At 32.5% G+C, this 19,542-nt stretch overlaps 1 protein-coding gene across 4 annotated transcripts in view; it reads right to left on the bottom strand.

Annotated features, from left to right (window-relative positions):
• The window catches only part of RABGAP1 (RAB GTPase activating protein 1), a 195,086-nt gene that overhangs the window by 92,696 nt on the left and 82,848 nt on the right, over positions 1–19,542 (bottom strand). For all 4 annotated transcript variants that reach the window (XM_074293000.1, XM_074293001.1, XM_074293002.1 and 1 more), the window contains 3 exons: positions 14,391–14,565; positions 11,140–11,233; positions 4,074–4,224 (listed from right to left, as the gene is read on the bottom strand). In XM_074293000.1, the coding sequence (XP_074149101.1) occupies positions 4,074–4,224; positions 11,140–11,233; positions 14,391–14,565 (420 nt within the window). The remainder of the gene's footprint in view (positions 1–4,073; positions 4,225–11,139; positions 11,234–14,390; positions 14,566–19,542) is intronic.

The following is a 19,542-nucleotide window of genomic DNA, read 5'->3' as shown; positions in this document are numbered from 1 at the left end:
GATACTCGCAGGAGAGTAGAGTTCCTGGTTTCAGTTCTAGGGCAGAGAAGACAACTGTTTGAAGCCAGCAGATGGACCAAAGGTACAGTATGTAGGAAGTAGTAGATATGGAACAGAGAGGAGTGCCCAAGGTTGGGATCCAGGACTAAAGACGGACCGACCAGAGGGTTAGAGCATTATTCCTCATACCTAGGGACCAGAACTTTTTAATAATTACTGCCAAAGCCTAAAAAATGAAAATAAAACTCAAAATGAGTAAGCAAAAGAAAAATCAACCACCGATATCTACTGTAGTGAGAGTAGATCTGGGACGATATTCAGAGAAGACAGTCAAACTAAAAAAGCCTCTTCTTTTTTCAATGAGAAATATCAAATGGGTCTCAAACCACAAAAAGGTTTTTAGAAGAATTTAAAAAGGACTTTAAAAATAAAATAAGATAAACTGGAAAAAAATTAGAAGGAAAAAAAAAGCAATCAAAAAAAATCAAGAAAATTATGAAAAGAAAGTCAACCAATTAAAAATAAAGATCAGAAATTTTAAGGAAGAAAACAATTCCTTGAAAACTAGAATTGGGCAAGGGGAAACTAAATGACATTATAAGACACTAAGAAATAATAATTAAAAATCAAAAGAATAAAAAAATAGATGAGAAAGTAAAACATCTCTTCAGCAAAATAACCAATCTAGAGAACAGACCAAGGAGACACAATATAAAAACTTGTGGACTACCTGAGAGTTATAATAAAAAATTTTTTTGATATAATATTACAAGAAATTATCAAGGAAAATATAAGATAAACAAAAAGACCAATTATATCATACTCAAGATCAATTTGCTTCTTATACATGAAAAGATTATCAGTTGTTTTATGACTATAATTATTTGGGTAGTTTGAAAGAAAGGCTTGGGCTGAGTTATGATGATGGAGTGATTCTACAAAAATAATAAATAGCTAAAAAGGAGTGATAGATAAAAAGGAGTAATATAAATGAGGCCTGGAAGAAAAAATTATACAGAAGAAGCAAGTGTAGGGAAGGCTGGAATGTTACCCTCAGCAGGAATGGATTAAAGAGGCAACAACACAGGTAAAATTAGAAGAGTATAAAATAATAAAAAAATTAATTTGGAGGAAGAAAATGTCAGGGATTTCAAAGAAACTGGAGGAAACATTTAAAGGAAGGAGATTTGGCAGTATCAAACTTTAAACTATATTATAAGGCAAGAGTATTGTTAAAATGTTAAATAGATAGAGCACCAGCCCTGAATTCAGGAGGACCCGAGTTCAAATCTGGTCTCAGACACAACACTTCCTAGCTGTGTGACCCTGGGCAAGTCACTTAACCCCAGCCTCCAAAAAAAAAAAAAAATGTTAAATAGATGATTTTGACTATTTTAAATAAAAAATGTCCTAACTGTAGTTAAGAATAGAGGACTGTAGAAAATAGGGAGAAAACTTTCATAAATAATTTCTCAAGTAGAATTGCATTGGAATATTGCTGTGTATAGGAAATGTTAAACTGGCTGATTTATAAAAACATGGAAAGAGTATGAAGAAAGATGCTAGCCACCTCCAGAGAAGAGTGGAAATATGCACAATACAGTCTTACATATATGTATATGTTTGTAAATATCTATGCATATGTATAATCCATATGTAATTGTAGACTTTTTTTAGGGCAAGGAGAGTGAGGGAAGGAAAAAAAGTAAAGCAAAAATTAATAGTAGAGAACAAAAGAAAATCTAGAAGGAAGAAAAGGAAAAGCTGGATAGTTTGGAAAACAATGTGCAATATTTGTTAAATAGGTTTTCTTGAAATGGAATTTTATTGTCTTATAATGAATCCTCTCTCTAATGTTCTGCTATGTACACAGAGATGGCTTTTTTCCTTTTGTTCTGTATTTAAGTTTAAAATCAACAATAACAAAGATGAAGCTGTCCAAAAGTAGAATGTTCTACCTTGCAAGGTTTCATCTGCTTAGAGTTCTATAAGCGTTAAAATTCTATTATCCTATAAAATAACTGCACTGAGATGAAATAAAATACTGATGAATATTTTCACAATCAGAGTTAAAAGAGCTTAATTCATCTGGCTTTGGCTATAATACTGCATAGGATTCATGGGAGAATTTATGAGTTCACAAACAAATAAAAAACACTGTCCAAAGTGCCTATGATAAGCCTAGTAGAAACCAAAAAACCAAAGTTTCATTTAATATAGTAGCATTTTTCCTTTCCTTCCAACAATTTTGGTAAATGTAACAATAGCAAGTCCTATTTTTTCTGAATAGTGGGGAAACAGAATTTTTTGATTAAATTAATATGCTAATTCTTGTGTCACATGATTTTAAGTGGATATGTATGTTAACAAATCACCTAGTTCACTGAAAGCTACCATCCACAAATTTCCATTTTTTTCAATGAATTAGAATTCAATGAGTTATATAACATTAATAAAAGTACTAGATATAAACCTCTCGTCATTTTGAAATCATTTTCATATTTCCTGGTCATTAATAACCATTCTGATTAATAATCATTCTGGAATTTAAAAGAGATCATCTTTTAATTCTTTATTCTCCTCTATACTATCCCAGCACCCCCATCTCACTCCCCATCCAATCAGTTGTTAAGTTTTCCATTATAGTCTATTCTCCACTCAATTATCAAACTGATCTTCCTAAAGCACAAGCTAACCATGTCACTATCTCATTCAATAGAACAATGGGCTCCTATTATCAATTACAGGATCAAATATAAAAATCCTCTTTATGACTATTAAAGCCTTCAGAATCTGGCCCTTTCCAACCTTTCTAATCTTCTTACTTCCCTTTATATACTACACATTCCAGTGATAGTGGCCTTATTTTATCTCAAACAAGACAATCCATCTTCAGGTTCCAAGTATTGTCACTGGCTGTCCCTCATCCCTGGAATTCTCTCTCCTTCTTTGTCTCTGCCTCCTAACTTCCTTCAAGACTTAGTCTTACCTTTTGTTAAGATTTTCCTGATCTCTCCTCTGAAATTATTGTTAGCATATCCCTGTATGTATTTTGTTCATCTACCCCACTGGATTGTGACTTCCTTGAAAGGAGGGTTCACTTCTGTCTTTCCAAATATCTCTCTATTGCTTAGCAGGGTAACTGACATGAGGTAGGCAATTTATAAATTTTTGTTGATTTCATTTTCAAGGAGTGGTCATTTGCTATTTATCCAGGTGAGCCATTTTACTTTTGGACATTTTTAATTGTTAGCAAATTTTTATCAATGTCACATCAAAATGGAAGGTATTTTTCTATACTCAAGAGAAAGACTTTACATTTATTCCTAATGAATTTCGTCTTATTTGATTAATGACAAATGGTCTAGATTTTGTGTGTTTGCTATTTCTCCCAGCTTTCTGTCATAGAAAATTTGAGAAGCATACCATCTATGCCTTTATCTAAATCACTGAAAAAAAATTTTAAACACCATCTACAGCTTACTTCTCTGGGGTACTTCACTGGAGATCTCCCATGCTGATCATTATGAACTGTTCTTTGAAATTTGACCATGCAACTAGTTTAAATTTATGCTTGCTTTATCATCTAAATTTTTTATATAATGATAATTTTCTTAAAATTGTCAACCTAAACACAATTTACTCGAATTTCATCAACATACGGATGAGATAAGTGAGCTCAACAGAAGTGACTTGCCCTATATCACATATGCTAGTGACAGAGAGGCAGAATTCAAACTTAAATCTTCTGACCTATTATCCAGTGCTCTTTCCATGAGACCACCATTGTCTCTAAAACTTCACAACACTAAGATATGAAGGATTAAAGACAATTCATCATCACAAAAGCCTTATTATAAATTGATTCTGTTCCCTTCTTTCTTTCAATAGTTTCATGATAGTTTCAATCATTTCAATAGTTGTAGAAGATGGTGGGGAGGGAGGGATACGTAAGAGGATTGGACAATTTCTTTTATTACACTACAAAATCTAAATGATACTGCAGTTACATTTTGTATTACAAAAGAATGGAAAGAGAAAAACACATAAAGCATTTTACATAATCACTTTACCTTTGTGATAAGGAGACGATATTTCTCAACTAGGTGGTCATTGTTGTGGCAGCCTGCAAGCAGCTGCCATACTTCTCCTCGAAGAGCCTCTGGGACACCACTTCTTACTAAAGTTGATAACTGCTTTGGTCTCACACTCAGGTTCAGATGCCTGAAAATGAAGCCACTACTCATAATTGGGGACTCAAATACAAAAAAAGAAGCAAGGCAATATGCAACAAAGAATATAGTTACAAGTACAGGAAGAAAATAAATGTATTCCTGTAAGAACTTACATTTGTTTATTAAAAAGGGCTTTAAGAAAGGCCACTCATTGAAATGAGCAGAACCAGAAGATCACTGTACACTTCAACAACAATACTGTATGAGGATGTATTCTGATGGAAGTGGAAATCTTCAATATAAAGAAGATCCAACTCACTTCCAGTTGATCAATGATGGACAGAGGTAGCTACACCCAGAGAAGAAACACTGGGAAGTGAATGTAAATTGTTAGCACTAATATCTGTCTGCCCAGGTTGCATGTACCTTCAGATTCTAATGTTTATTGTGCAACAAGAAAATGATATTCACACACATGTATTGTACCTAGACTATATTGTAACACATGTAAAATGTATGGGATTGCCTGTCATCGGGGGGAGGGAATAGAGGGAGGGAGGGTAATTTGGAAAAATGAATACAAGGGATAATATTATAAAAATATATATATATATATATAAAATAAAAAAAATTAAAAAAAAAAAAAAAAAAAAAAAAGAAAGGCCACTCATGCCAGTATTCCACAAGTGTTCAAAGAAAACTTTAAATGATTTCTATCAAGTTTGTTCATTTATTTAGCATAAAGCACTTAGCATAAGCAAAGTTTTTTTTAAATTAATTTTATAATTATAACATTTTTTACAACATTATCCCTTGTACTCCCTTCTGTTCCGAATTTTCCCCTCCTTCCCTCCACCCCCTCCCCTACATGGCAGGCATTCCCATACATATTAAATATCTTATAGTATATCCTAGGTACAATATATATGTGCAGAACCGAATTTTGTTGTTGTTGCTGCAAAGGAAGAATTGGATTCAAAAGGTAAAAATAACCTGGGGAGAAAAACAAAAAAATGCTAACAGTTTACACTCATTTCCCAGTGTTCCTTTTCTGGGTATAGCTGATTCTGTCCATCATTGATCAATTGGAATTGGATTAGCTCTTCTCTATGTTGAAGATATCCACTTCCATCAGAATACATCCTCATACAGTATCATTGTTGAAGTGTACAATGATCTCCTAGTTCTGCTCGTTTAACTCAGCATCAGTTGATGTAAGTCTCTCCAAGCCTCTCTGTATTCATCCTGTTGGTCATTTCTTACAGAACAATAATATTCCATAACATTCATATACCATAATTTACCCAATCATTCTCCAATTGATGGGCATCCATTAATTTTCCAGTTTCTAGCCACTACAAAATGGGCTGCCACAAACATTTTGGCACATACAGGTCTCTTTCCTTTCTTTAGTATTTCCTTGGAATAAAAGCCCAGTAGTAGCACTGCTGGATCAAAGGGTATGCACAGTTTGATAACTTTTTGGGCATAATTCCAGATTGCTCTCCAGAATGGTTGGATTCTTTCACAACTCCACCAACAATGCATCAGTGTCCCAGTTTTCCCACATCCCCTCCAACATTCATCATTATTTGTTCCTGTCATCTTAGCCAATCTGACAGGTGTGTAGTGGTATCTCAGAGTTGCCTTAATTTGCATTTCTCTGATCAATAGTGATTTGCAACACTCTTTCATATGAGTGGAAATAGTTTTAATTTTATCATCTGAAAATTGTTCATATTCTTTGACAATTTATCAATTGGAGAATGGCTTGATTTCTTATAAATTAAAGTCAATTCTCTGTATATTTTGGAGATGAGGCCTTTATCAGAACCTTTTACTATAAAAATGTTTTCCCAATTTGTTACTTCCCTTCTAATCTTGTTTGCATTAGTTTTGTTTGTGCAGAAACCTTTTAATTTGGCATAATCAAAATTTTCTATTTTGTGATCAATAATGTTCTCTAGTTCTCCCTTGGACACAAATTCCTTCCTCTTCCACAAGTCTGAGAGGTAAACTATCCTATGTTCCTCTAATTTATTTATGATCTTGTTCATTACGCCTAAGTCTTGGATCCATTTTGATCTTATCTTAGTATGTGGTGTTAAATATGAGTCCATGCCTAGTTTCTGCCATACTAATTTCCAGTTTTCCCAGCAGTTTTTGTCAAATAATTAATTCTTATCCCAAAAATTGGGATCTTTGGGTTTGTCAAACACTAGATTGCTATTTTTATTCACTATCTTGCCCTGTGAACCTAACCTATTCCACTGACCAACTAGTCTATTTCTTAGCCAATACCAAATGGTTTTGGTGACTGCTGCTTTATAATATAGTTCTAGATCAGTTACCGCTAGACCACCTTCATTTGATTTTTTTTTCATTACTTCCCTAGAAATTCTCGACCTTTTGTTCTTCCACGTGAATTTTGTTGTTATTTTTTCTAGGTCATTAAAATAGTTTCTTGAGAGTTTGATTGGTATATCACTAAATAGATAGATTAGTTTAGGGAGTATTGTCATCTTAATTATATTTGCTCGGCCTATCCAAGTACACTCAATGTTTTTCCAATTATTTAAATCTGACTTTATTTCTGTGGCAAGTGTTTTGTAATTTTGTTTATGTAATTCCTGACTCTCCTTTGGTAGATATATTCCCAAATATTTTATACTATCGACCGTTATTTTGAATGGAATTTCTCTTTGTATCTCTTGCTGTTGGATTGTGTTGGTAATGTATAAAAATGCTGAGGATTTATGTGGATTTATTTTGCATCCTGCAACTTTGCTAAAATTCGGAATTATTTCTAATAGCTTTTTAGCAGAGTCTTTGGGGGATCTCTAAGTATACCATCATGTCATCTGCAAAGAGTGATAGTTTGATTTCCTCATTACCTACTCTAATTCCTTGAATCTCTTTCTCAGCTCTTATTGCCAAGGCTAGCATAAGCAAAGTTACCAAAAAATATCTTTACAAACAAAAGAGGCCAAAGTTAGAATTATTTCAAAGTCCAGTGAAACAATATAGTCCAGATGATAAGAATTTGACTTGATATCAATTTACATTATTCCCATCTGACATCCAATTAAGTCTATGACTAGTGCCAAACATTTAAATTAGTATTTCAATACCCAAGTAAAATTTAGTAAGTATCATTATACAATTCCTGAATGTAGTTTAAAAATATACAAAGTAAGTAACCACACTCATATTTTCAATAATGATATCTTACTATGAATTAAAGAGCTAATATTAACAGAACATCTGTCCATAAGGCAACCTACAGATAGAAGTAGTTATCTCAGCTTGAACATAACTACAGGAGAATGAAAACCATAGAAGTACAAACTGATTCTCTAACAATGCTGGTAAGTATGTATCAACCTCTGTTGTCATAGAAGTCTTATGTGATCATGCTTTAAGAATACTCATAACTTGACTCTTTTCAACAGTTCCTATAGACTTGTGAGAGAGCCATCTGCATCCAGAGAGAGGACTATGGAGACCGAATATGGATCACAACATAGTATTTTCACTTTTTGTTGCTGTTTGCTTGTTTTTTTCTTATTTTTCCCTTTTTGTTCTGATTTTTCTTGTGTACTATGATATATGTGGAAATATGTTTAGAAGAACTGTACATGTTTAACCTATATTAGATTATTTGCTGTCTAGGAAAGCTGAAAGAAAATTTTGGAACACAAGGTTTTGCAAGAGTAAATGTTGAAAACTATCTTTTCAGGGCAGCTAAGAGGTGCAATGGACAGAGCACTAGCCCGGGAGTAAGGGGAAAAAAACTACCTTTGTATGTATTTTGAAAAATAAAAAGCTATTACTAAAACTAAAAAAGGAACAATCATAAACATAGATCTAAATAAACTTCTTTGTTGTCATTTTCCATCATTTGGCTGTTTGTACCACAATGGTCTTTAAAAGCCATGATTTTCAGATAATCAATAAGAATGGTACATGGGGATATTTAGGAAATGAATGCTATGATAATGACAGAAAACTAACACTAGAACTTTAGTACTATTGCAATAAAGCATTACTTCTGTTTACATAAAAAATCATTTTAAAAGAAAAAAATTTGGAAAGAGAAAGCACAAGTGATTGTAGTAATAGTTTATATTTTAAAAATATAAGACTTTTTTTTAGGAGTCTCTTCTCAAATTCATTTAATGAATAATTACTAAATGAAGGAATGTTATTTGCCTTACCTTTCAGACTACATTCTGTACTTTATAGCTGAACTCATATATTATATACATTAGTTATCTTAGTTGGCACTCTCTATTTGCTAGTTTATAAATTCTTTAAGGGATTGTGCCATTTCTAATGTAGCTTTGTATCTTCCTTAAGAGTTGGTATAATTCTCTGAATGCAATAGGTGCTTAATAAATGTTTGTTAAATGAATTATCACGTTACCTACTTAAACACAATTTGATTTTAATATATTCTTGCAATGTCTCAATCTCTGTCTCCTCTTTCCTCCCTCCTCCACCCCTTCTCTCTTTTTCTGTATGTTATATTTAAATTAGAAGATAATGTGTTATAGTAGAAAAAGCTTGACTGAAAAGTTAAGCGACCTGGCTTCAAAATCCTATGCTATTATGACTACACAATTAATTTCATTTCTCTGAATCCTCATTTTGCTCCTCTACAAAATGACAGGATCAGAATAGGTCATCTTTAAGACCCTTCCAGCTTTGACCTTCTATAATTCTCTATATTTATAGGGATATATATGAAAATGACACTAAAAATTGTGCATAATGTTTTCTTGAGTCTGTTTACTTCTGTTCAATTACTTTTAACAGCTTTGCACAGACAGGAAAACATATTGACTTTGTAGCTAGCTGATTACAATAATGTTTACTACAAACATATTTAACAAGAATGAGAAAATGGTACACCACATTTGTGATTATGAGCTAATTAATCTAATGAGTAATCATTGGAAATATTCAGGCAGTGACTGGATTTGTCAGGAGTAATATAATGAGGATTTATGGTTGAAGGTAAGGATTGGGTTTGATTTCTGTAGTCCTTCCCAAATCTAAGAATTTATGGGAGCTATTGCCACTTGCCTTGACTTTTTTCTTGCTATTGGACTTCGATGACTAGAGCAGAGAGTAAGGCTGATAATTTTGTGCAGTTCTGCCTCACTTAAATCCAACTCATATATAAGTTAAGACATTGCCCTCGTGATGTCATTAGTCCTCTTTGAGGTCAAAGGGCAAATAACAAACAACAACAATAAGAGTGTAGGTTTCAAGTTCCTCAGGTTAGAAACAATGCTAATAAAAATAATTATATTATATATATATTAATATATTATATTAGTAGTATTTTATGGCACTTTAAGGTTTGCAAAGTGCTATACAAATATTATCTTATTTTATCTTCACTATGACTGAGATAGATACTAATAAATGAGGCACTTAAATAATTTGTTCTGGCTCACACAGCTAATCTATAGTAAGATAGGAATTCAGGTCTTTTTGATTCTGGATTCAATGCTCTAACAATGGCTACACAAAGAAGTTTGTTCACAAAAATCTTTTGAGGTAGGTTAAGGAAAATACCTCTTCTATGATAATCAGAAAAGAAAAATGACTTACCCACAGTCACATGATTGGTGAATATAAGGGGTGGCCTTAGAACATCATTTCTGAATTTAGCACACTTTTCATTATAAAATATTGTCTCACTAAAACCTGATCAGAAATCTGAGAGCTACAATTTATACCTCAGTGATTTTAAATTTCTTATCAAACATCGAAAAACTCAATTTGATTTTTAAGACAATTTCAAGATATGAATATTTTCATATCTGCCAGTATTAGCCCCTACACACTTTAAAATTTACTCTGAAAACTAAATTTTAATATGAACATCAGCTATTTTGTCTTCTGGTAAAAAAAGAAAATCAAAATATATAAAATTATTTTGTTTATCAGAGTTGGTATATGGGGAAGGAGGGAGAGAAAAAATTTAAAGTCTGACTGGCTTTCAGTTAGTGAAAACAAACAGTGCCCTACACTACACATAGTAGATTCTTAGTGAAAATACTGAATGAATGAAATCTGTTTAAAAAAAACAAAAAAAACAAAAAAAACAAATTTGTGAGGAAACAAACCAAAGCTTCTCTTGATATTATATTATATATAGAAATATTATAGAAAGAAACATTTTATTGAAAATGTAAAGTATCACAAGAGTATTCCAAGCAGATGTTATCCATTTGTAGTTCTATCCTCCAAGGATATAAAGAACCTATTTAAAATCCTGAGACAGAACAAGATATGGTTCAGCTAAAAATAAAGCCAAATACTAAATTCTATCTTCCAAGAAAAATCATACCAGAAAGAAAGGGGCTTGTCAAGAACTTATGTGACAGGAAGAATCAAGAAGAATTCAAATCACTTTTCTTTTCCTTCTACAAAATGTGCTTATCTTCTAAAAGTAACTAGATAAAAATATATATTATAATCTCATCATTCTAATTAGTACCATCCTTTCTCATAATGTTAGGAGGGAGCTGAGGGAAATATAATCTTTTCTGGCTGCCTAGTGCAGTGTTTCCTAAACTTGCTATCAAACCCTTTCATGTCCCTTCTTATCAATTTAGCTGAAAGGAAATACAGATTAGTGTATTTTTAGGGCAAAGAAAGACCCTAAGATTCATCTAATCCAGGCCCATTACTTTACCAATTAAGAAACTGAGACTCAGAGGTTAAGTGACTTGTTGAAGGCCATGTAGCTTGGAAGCACTAGAACTAGGATTTCAATTTAGATTTCCTAATCTGATATCCTATGTTTTTACATTACATCTGATGTCCTAGTATCTTCTGACTGGACTCAATTATTCATTCTAAGACTGAATTACTCTGCTAAGGTAAGCATCACAGTATACAAAATGAATTTCTGGAAGAGAATGGAGGCTATTATTTTAAAACTTACCATCTTGACAATAGTTCTCCCCAAGTTTCGAGAATTTTTTCTGCACATTCTTTGGACACATCCCCTGATCCACTCAAGAGAGGTTCATCATTATCTTTAACAGAAGACATAAAAATAGTATTCTAAAAGGGATTGTATTAAGTAGAAAGAATGAGCTAGTTATTTGAAGCTGTATGGTTCTTATTACAAATTTTTTATACTTAATGATAAATAATATTTGTAATAAATTTGATTAATAGCCTTATATGTACCCATCTCTGTATGCATCCAAATATTCTCAACTGGGGGGTTAGAGGAAAAGTGAGGAAGTGGTGGGAGAGACATGAGACATATGTGGAGATCACTGTCAAAAGTTCAGTATTTTCTTCTATAACATGAAAGATCAAAATAGCAATGAGTTAAGTCCTACATCTAAATTATTTTCTTTTGTATAACTTCAGGATAATGTGTATATAGTCTCATTTAAAGCTAGACAAGTCAATGTAATATAACAACAATAATAATATTTACGTGATAAGCCTAATAAATAGACAGGAGGCATATAGTTGGGTTGGAAGGGTTGGAAAATGCTTTACAAATAACTCATTTTATCCTTCCAACAGCTGTTTGGAACAGATGTTATTATTGTCCTATTTTATAGATGAGCAAATAAAAGTAAACAGAAATAATGTGATTTGGCTAGTGTCACATAGCTGTTAAAAGTCTGATGCCACATTTGAAATCAAGTCCTCCTAAACTTTTGTCTGTCTCAGTTCTCTCCTCTAATGGGACTAATAATAGCACTTAGCCGGGAGGGGTTATAAGGGTTAAATAACTTAATTTTTGTAAAGTAATTTGCCAATCTTAAAATGTAACCTAAATGTGAATTTATTATATTAATTTTATTATTTCAAAATTTTATTCTCTTATTGTCAAAAGTAGCTGTGACAAACTAACTGTATGCTAGGTACTATGCTTAGTACCTGCTTATGGTAGATTTATATTTCAATAAAGGAGACAACATACCTATATATATATATATATAGGTATATACTAAATGTTTGGCAATTTCGGTGAAAAAACACTAAAGGAAACCAGGGATTCTAGGTGACAGTGATAACAGCAGTAGAAAGGGAGGGAGATGAGGGTCATATGAAGAACAAAATCACAAGGCTTATAGTAACAACTATGCCAGTGTGGCTGTTTTTTAATAGATATGGGGATGGCGAATAATATGTAAAAAGGCTAGGAAGACTGGTTAGGACCAGGTTGTGAAGGGGTTAAAAACAAAACAGAAATTTTTATTTGATCCTATAGGCAAAAGGAAACCAATGGAATTTACTGAGCAGGGGAGTGATATAGTTAGAGATGCACATGAAGAAAATCATTTAATGGCCATTTGCAAGATTAAAGAGGGAAGATATTTGAGGAAGGGGGTACGAATTAGGAAATGTGCAATGACTGGGCAACTAGGTGGCGCAGTGGATAGAGCACTAGCCCTGAAGTCAGGAGGACCTGGATTCAAATGTGGCCTCAGAAACAACACTTCTTAGCTGTGTGATCCTGGGCAAGACTCGGTGTTTCTCAGTGAAAAGTTGAGGAAAGGGGCAAGATTACGAACCTGAGGCACAAGAAGGATGGTAGTGGCCTCAAGAAAAGTAGAACAGTGCAGGAAAAGTAGGGGGGAGGGGCTGGATATGAAAAATAATGTACATATTTTGGACATACTACCACTAGATTTGGAATCAGATCTTTTGGGTACAAACTTCATTCATGACATTTACTCTCTATCATACTCAGTGTACATGTCATTTAAGTTTTCTGAGTCTCAAATTTCCTGGTGTAAGAGATGGGAGGAATAGACAAGCTAGTTCCCAAGATCCCTTAAAGTTCCAAATCTATAATCTTATGTTTTTACTTCTACTGTAAAGAGAAATAAACAGAAAATACTTAGCAAAGCCATATTTTTCTTTGAGAACCTTTGTAATACCTTTTATTTCAGACTCAGCAAAATTCAGATTTGCTGAATTCTCTCCAATTGGTAGAAATTATTTTATGGAGAAGGGAAAGCTATGTAAGTTTAAAAAGAAAGTCGGCAAATCTTGATGAATTTAAAGAATTCAACAAATGATAATATAATTTATAATCATTTCCATTTTTGAATTGTTTAATATTTAAAATTTCTCACTTTTACTAATTTTAAAACATAGGTTTTATAGGGACTCTTCCTTATTGCATTTTTTCTAGGTCTAATATATATATACATATACGTAATTTACCTTAGAGCAGTAATTACCAACCCTGGAGTTATACCACCTAGAACATTTGCTGCACAGTCAACCTTGCCCATGACAATGAAGAATATGCTACCACTACCAAGATATTTAAGAAAAGACAACATTATGATTTACTTTTTCATAAATCATTACTGAACAATTACTATTTATTAGAACTTTTATTATATACTGAGGGGGATAAAATGATTAGTAAGACTAACCCTTAAGATTATCCAGTCTTAAAAAAAAAAAAAAAAAAAAAAAAAAAGATTATCCAGTCTAGTAGATAAATAAAATCAAATGGAAGCTTATGAGACATAGCTGTGAAAGTACTCATATGAGTGCCACAGGATTTGTAATATAATCCTGACAATATCCTGACAATTGATCCATTATTTAGATCACCACATTCAAAATGTCATTAAATCACATTTTTAAAAATGCTAATATTTAAATATTTTATAATTTGGAAATTTGTAGAAAAACGATCTAGATACTAATTCCATTTATGATACTTAATAGTTCATGGCCTTGGATAAGAAACTTTCTCTTTTAGGCTTCAATTTCTTCTTCTTTAAAATGAGGGGAATGTATTGGATGTTTTCTTTCATCCTGAATAGTATCAGGGAAATGAGCAAAATTCCCAACTGGATACTTTTTTTTAAACAAGAGTTAAAGTAAGGTACCCATCTTCTCAAACCTTCTAATATTAATACATTCTTCTGCATTTCAAAATGCTTTGGGGGCCAAAATATTATTGATTTTGTTACCTTAATAGAAGCCTATTATGGCTTACTCAAAATTCTTAAAAAAAAAAAAAAAAAACCCAAAAACCCTATAGAATATGTATGTATATGTAGGTATAGATGTCTAAAATTTAACAAATATAAGTTTTGATTTTTACCAGTTTTAATTAGATAATAATACCAGATTAATACCATGACTCCAAAAAAGTCAGCAAACAATTTAAGTTATAAGTTTTAGTTTAAATCTTACCTTCCTCTTCATCATCTTCTGGAGGGGAAGGTATCATTGAACTCTGGGACCCTGACTGTGGCAGGCGAAGGGAGGGACTGGCTGTAGTTTTTCTCCTTTCTCTTTCTGATTCACTCTCCAAGCACACAACTTCATATAAAGTGTCAGTGTTACTTTTTCTGTCTTTCTGTTTTATCTTTAGGAAAGAATAGTATGAATTAGGCCCATTTATTCATTTGTGCTTTTGATTTGATACAGTAGTCTATTCAGCAAGCATTTAAGCTCCTACCATGTGAAGAGGTCTATGTTAGCTCTGCAATTAAAAGAAAAGACTAAATGCAAAAATGATCCCTGTCCTCAAGGACCTTACATTCCACTTAAATAACATGTACATAGGCAAATACAACTGGAGGAGAAAAAGAGAGCAGTTAGGAAGCAAGGAAATAAGAACAAGGACTGGAAGCTGAGAATGTTGACAAATTTTTTTTAGAGGTTTGGTTGTAAAATAAGAGAGATCTATAAAGCGACAATTTGAGGACAACATTAACTGCAGCTTTTTTAAAGATAAGAGAAATCTGTGTTTGTATGTAGATAGCAGGAAAAAGCTAGTAGAGAAAAGAAATATGAAGGTGGGAATGAGTAAAAAAACAAGCTTCCCAAGGAGGAAGGAAGTGATGAAATCTTAAGTGTAACAAGAGTTTGGCCTTGGGAAAGAGAAATTTTTTTACGAGAACAAAGTAAGAGAGAATGGAACATACATGATATATGTATAGATGTTCATTACGTGTGTGTATTTATTTATTTAGTGAAATATTTGTGGAAATTATTGTTCTTCCTTACTTGATGACCAAGATAAATTTGGTGTCATGTCTCCCTGTTTCTAAAGATGAATTTTCCCCTATGAGGAAAACTTCCTACTGCTGAGACTAATAGGATTTTTAAAATGGAAGCATTTTGTGCTTAATTTTTGGAAAGCAAATAAAGGTAATGCCTTCACAACCTAAATTAGAAATTAAAAAAAGAAGACAACAAATACTGAATAATTTTTTTTAAAAAAGTATCAGTCCAACAACCATTCACAATTTAATACAGTTTTATGCCATCAGTCAGTTACTGAGATTTTATTAAGCATTGGTATTATATCCTCAGATGTCAGAGTGAATACTTCATCTTCAGTGATGCAACTATACTACACATTGACGAAACTGGAATTTAAGAGAAATAGATGAATATTTACAAAATTATAAAATGTTCCGTTGACAAAACAAGAAAATAAGTAAAACAAACAAATTTCTGAAGAAAAGGCACAGATCATTACCGATCTGCTAAAACTGACCTGATTAAACCTGATAAAAAGATACTGGGATAATCTTAATAACAACAAAAGAACATGTAAATTTAATACCATACACATATATAAAACTGTTTTCAAACATAATTCTTGTGAATTAAAAATCATTAAAATAGTGATAAAAGTTATAATGCATACAAGTTTGATTAAAATAAAAGATGACTTGTTAATTTACTTAAACTTCCAAAATTTTAAGGCACAAAAGTTTGTTGTCTTCAGACAAATATTTGCAGCTCATGGCATTAGTTGTTGAAATTTTCTTCATTACCTTAAAAAGGATTCATCCAAATAAAAAGAAAAGTGGTAGAATAAATTTGTGACATTCCCTCCCTCATTTCTGCTTATTGTCAGGTAAATGACAACTAGGTCATTGTCACTTAAGATAGAATGGATGTAAAATTGGCTAGCACATTCATCAAAGGTTAGGTTTGCAGTAGGAACTGTTTTAACTATTCATTCTACCCATATGAAGTTATTTTTTGGCAAAATGATTCTAGGTTAAAAGAGAATATGTTAGACAAAAGTATTATGCTGAAATATTTTGTAACCATGTTCAGAATTTAAATAAATTCTATCCACCTAGAATCCCTATAGCTCTATCATGGATTGCAGAGTATGTATATATGATTATTTCATAGGGGATGATAGATGTCCAATAGAGAGAAACTACAAAAGTCTGAGAAAGATCAGGATAGATTTGGTACTTTGAAATTTAAATGAAGATTCTAGCAGAAAAATAGTTACTATATGAGATTAGTTTAGAAATAAGGATATATCTGCTATTACTTCTCACAACAATCCTGTAAAATAGTTGTACAAGTGCTATTATTTCCTATTTTACTGAAACAAAAATTGAGTCTGGGAAATTTTGGCCAAGATCACATGAAAGAGGCAGTCTCTCTCATCTAGGTTTTCTGATATCAAGTCTAGAAACTCATTTATATTTTCTGAAATTTGCAAAAAATAAAAAATAAATAAGACAAAACTATAATAATAAAGCTAGCTGTTTTAAGAAGGTGCTTGCCCTAAGGTAAATATTCAAATAGATCTGTGATTTTATCAAGGTGAATTTTCTTTCCAGTAAGTACTTCAGATTATCACCCATTCATGTCTGCTTATCCTGTGCAATTTTTAAACTTGTCCTCCTAAGCATGCTCCAAAGTTTTGACCCAATGTGCTAGAGGTCTTCTTGGATTCTTGAGGGCGCCAATAGAACACACAAATTGTCCAATGATTATCTCTAGCTCTCACCATGTTTTTAAAAACAAATCACACTTCTATTTAATTATGTCCTTTACACTGCTTCTTTATAATTTTTTGTAACAGGATGCAGCCTGCTCTTGCTCACTACATACCTCTTAATTGCCCTTTGGGTAATCCTCAGCTTCAGTCTTTGAAAACTAGTATACTTCATAACTTACAGCTATACAACATCAATAAAAGAAAAATGCTACCAAAAAGATGATATTTTGTGTCAGGGAGAAGCTTAAGTTGTTAAAAATAATCCAAGATATTTATTTTTATTTTATTGAGTCCAATGCACTAACATATTCATTTGCTACTCTCCAAGTTATATGTGCTAAATATAAAAGCGATATAGGTCATCTAACTGGAATAATAGATAATCTTTATCCACTGTTTTTTTTTTTTTTTTTTTTTTTCTTTTGAGGCAATCAGAGTTAAGTGACTTGCATAGGGTCATACAGCTAGTAAGTATCTGAGGCTGGACTTGAAGTCAGGTTCTCCTGACTCTAGGACCCGTGCTTTATCCACTGTTACTTAGCTACCCCTCTACTCATTTGTCTTGTGTGCAGTTAGATTAAACTCCTTTTACTGATTATAGGTACCAATTAGGAGGCTCTCCAGTGTTCTTTCTGTCAGTTATCTGACTTTATCTCTGTGTCAGACACTATTCTAAATGCTAGAGAAAGAAAAAAATCCCTGCTGTCAAAGTCTAGTGGGAAAAGACTTCATGCAAACAACTATATACAAACAAACTTTATACAGAAGAAATTGGAAATAATCACCAGAGGGAAAGTACTAACATTAAAGTGGATAAGAAAGAGTTTATTACAGAAAAGGGGGGGGGGGCTTTAGCTGAGATTTCAAGGAAGCTGGGATGTGGAGAAGAAAAAAGTGACAGTCTTGGGAATAAGATGATAAAAATGCAGAGCTGTGACATGAGTGTCTGGTGAAAGAACTAGCAAGTAGGCTAGTGCTCCTGAATCACAGAATACATGGAGGATTTTGTGGAGAAGAGTAGAAGAGAGAGGGAGAAGAAAAAGGGGAGGAGAGAAGTTTAAGATTAATTTGACAGCTGAAAGAAGCTAGGCTGTCTGGTGAGAAACTTGAAGCAAGGAGACCAAAGAGCAGTCTGTTTTAATAGTCAAGGTACAAAGTAATGAGGTAAAAGTTTATACCAAGGTGGTGACAGTATTAGAGAAGGGGATGTTGAAGCTAAAAATGATAAAAGCTTTTTCTGAAACTTGATACTTTTGGAACAATATATACTGGAACATATATACATATAAAATATATAGTATATGAAAGACTCTACCATCTCTAGGGAACATATCTTCAATTTAGATTGCTGTGACAGTTTAGACTGTTACAAGACAGTAGCAAACATCTTTGTAAATATGAGCCTCCCTCTTTTAATCATTCTTCTGATATTAATGATATGAGAGATACTGAATAGGGTTATCATTGTTACTTCTTTCAAGGAATCATATATAATGCTGATGGAGAAAGCCTTTACAGTGACAATTTGCTTGACTAAATTAAATGCTTTTTTATATTCAACAATCATGTTACTGATGAACAGAATATCTTATTGATTTTCACCAGGAAACAAGTCTTGGAAATCACAGAGGTTAATAAATAAGATAAACTCTGATGTAATTAACTGTGACATACCTGAGGCAGTGTGGTCATAACAGAATGTAATCTTTTAAAAGGTGATCCAAGGAGGTTCCAGTACTGCTTAGCTAACGTTTTAGTTGCTAAGTACCTGCTATTCTGGCACTTAGTAAGGATCTCCCACATGTAATGCATAATAAGTGCTTATTGATTGATGGTAGTTATCCAATTAGAAACATTACAGAATTTTTCTATCAAAAAGAACCATAGAGACCATCTAATTCAAACCACACTTGAGCAAAATTCTTACTTAACAATAAAATAATGACAAATATTTGCTGAATAATTTCTGGTGAAGGAAAACCTTCTGAGGCAGTTAATTAAAAGGCAGCCATAATTAATTAAGTAAGCACAATGAAAAATACATTGAAAAATAAGATTTAGGAATGAGAAATTAAAGACTCTAAAGGCTTAGACTACAAAGAAGCTTCATACCTATATATCATGCTTTCTTCAGAAATGGAGTCATAAAGCACTGGATGGGAAAGCATCAAATGAGTTTAAAAATGAAATTGGGGGCAGCTAGTTGGTACAGTAGATAGAGTACCAGCCCTGAAGTCAGGAAGACGTGGGTTCAAATCTGATCTCAGACACAACACTTCCTACCTAGGTGACCCTGGGCAAGTCACTTAACCTCAATTATCTCAGTAAAAAAAAAAAAAAAAAAAAAAAAAAAGAACATCATAATAGACAAGAAACAACTAATCACAAAAATGTGAATTAGCTGTACAGTCAGATCATCAACTTATTAGAGCAAAGATCAAAACAACCATCAAATTAAAAGAATCAAAAGACATGGCATACAATTGAGACACCTCCAGCTTGTCTTATTTAAATAAGCCGTAGGTGTAAAATAAATGAGGAATAGGTAAAAGAACACATATAGAAAAAAAGAAGAGAACT

Source organism: Sminthopsis crassicaudata, chromosome 2, assembly GCF_048593235.1.
Source record: "Sminthopsis crassicaudata isolate SCR6 chromosome 2, ASM4859323v1, whole genome shotgun sequence".
Lineage (NCBI taxonomy): Eukaryota > Metazoa > Chordata > Mammalia > Dasyuromorphia > Dasyuridae > Sminthopsis > Sminthopsis crassicaudata.
Note: the sequence above shows the minus strand (reverse complement) of the source record. Positions and strands in the feature narration are given on the sequence as shown.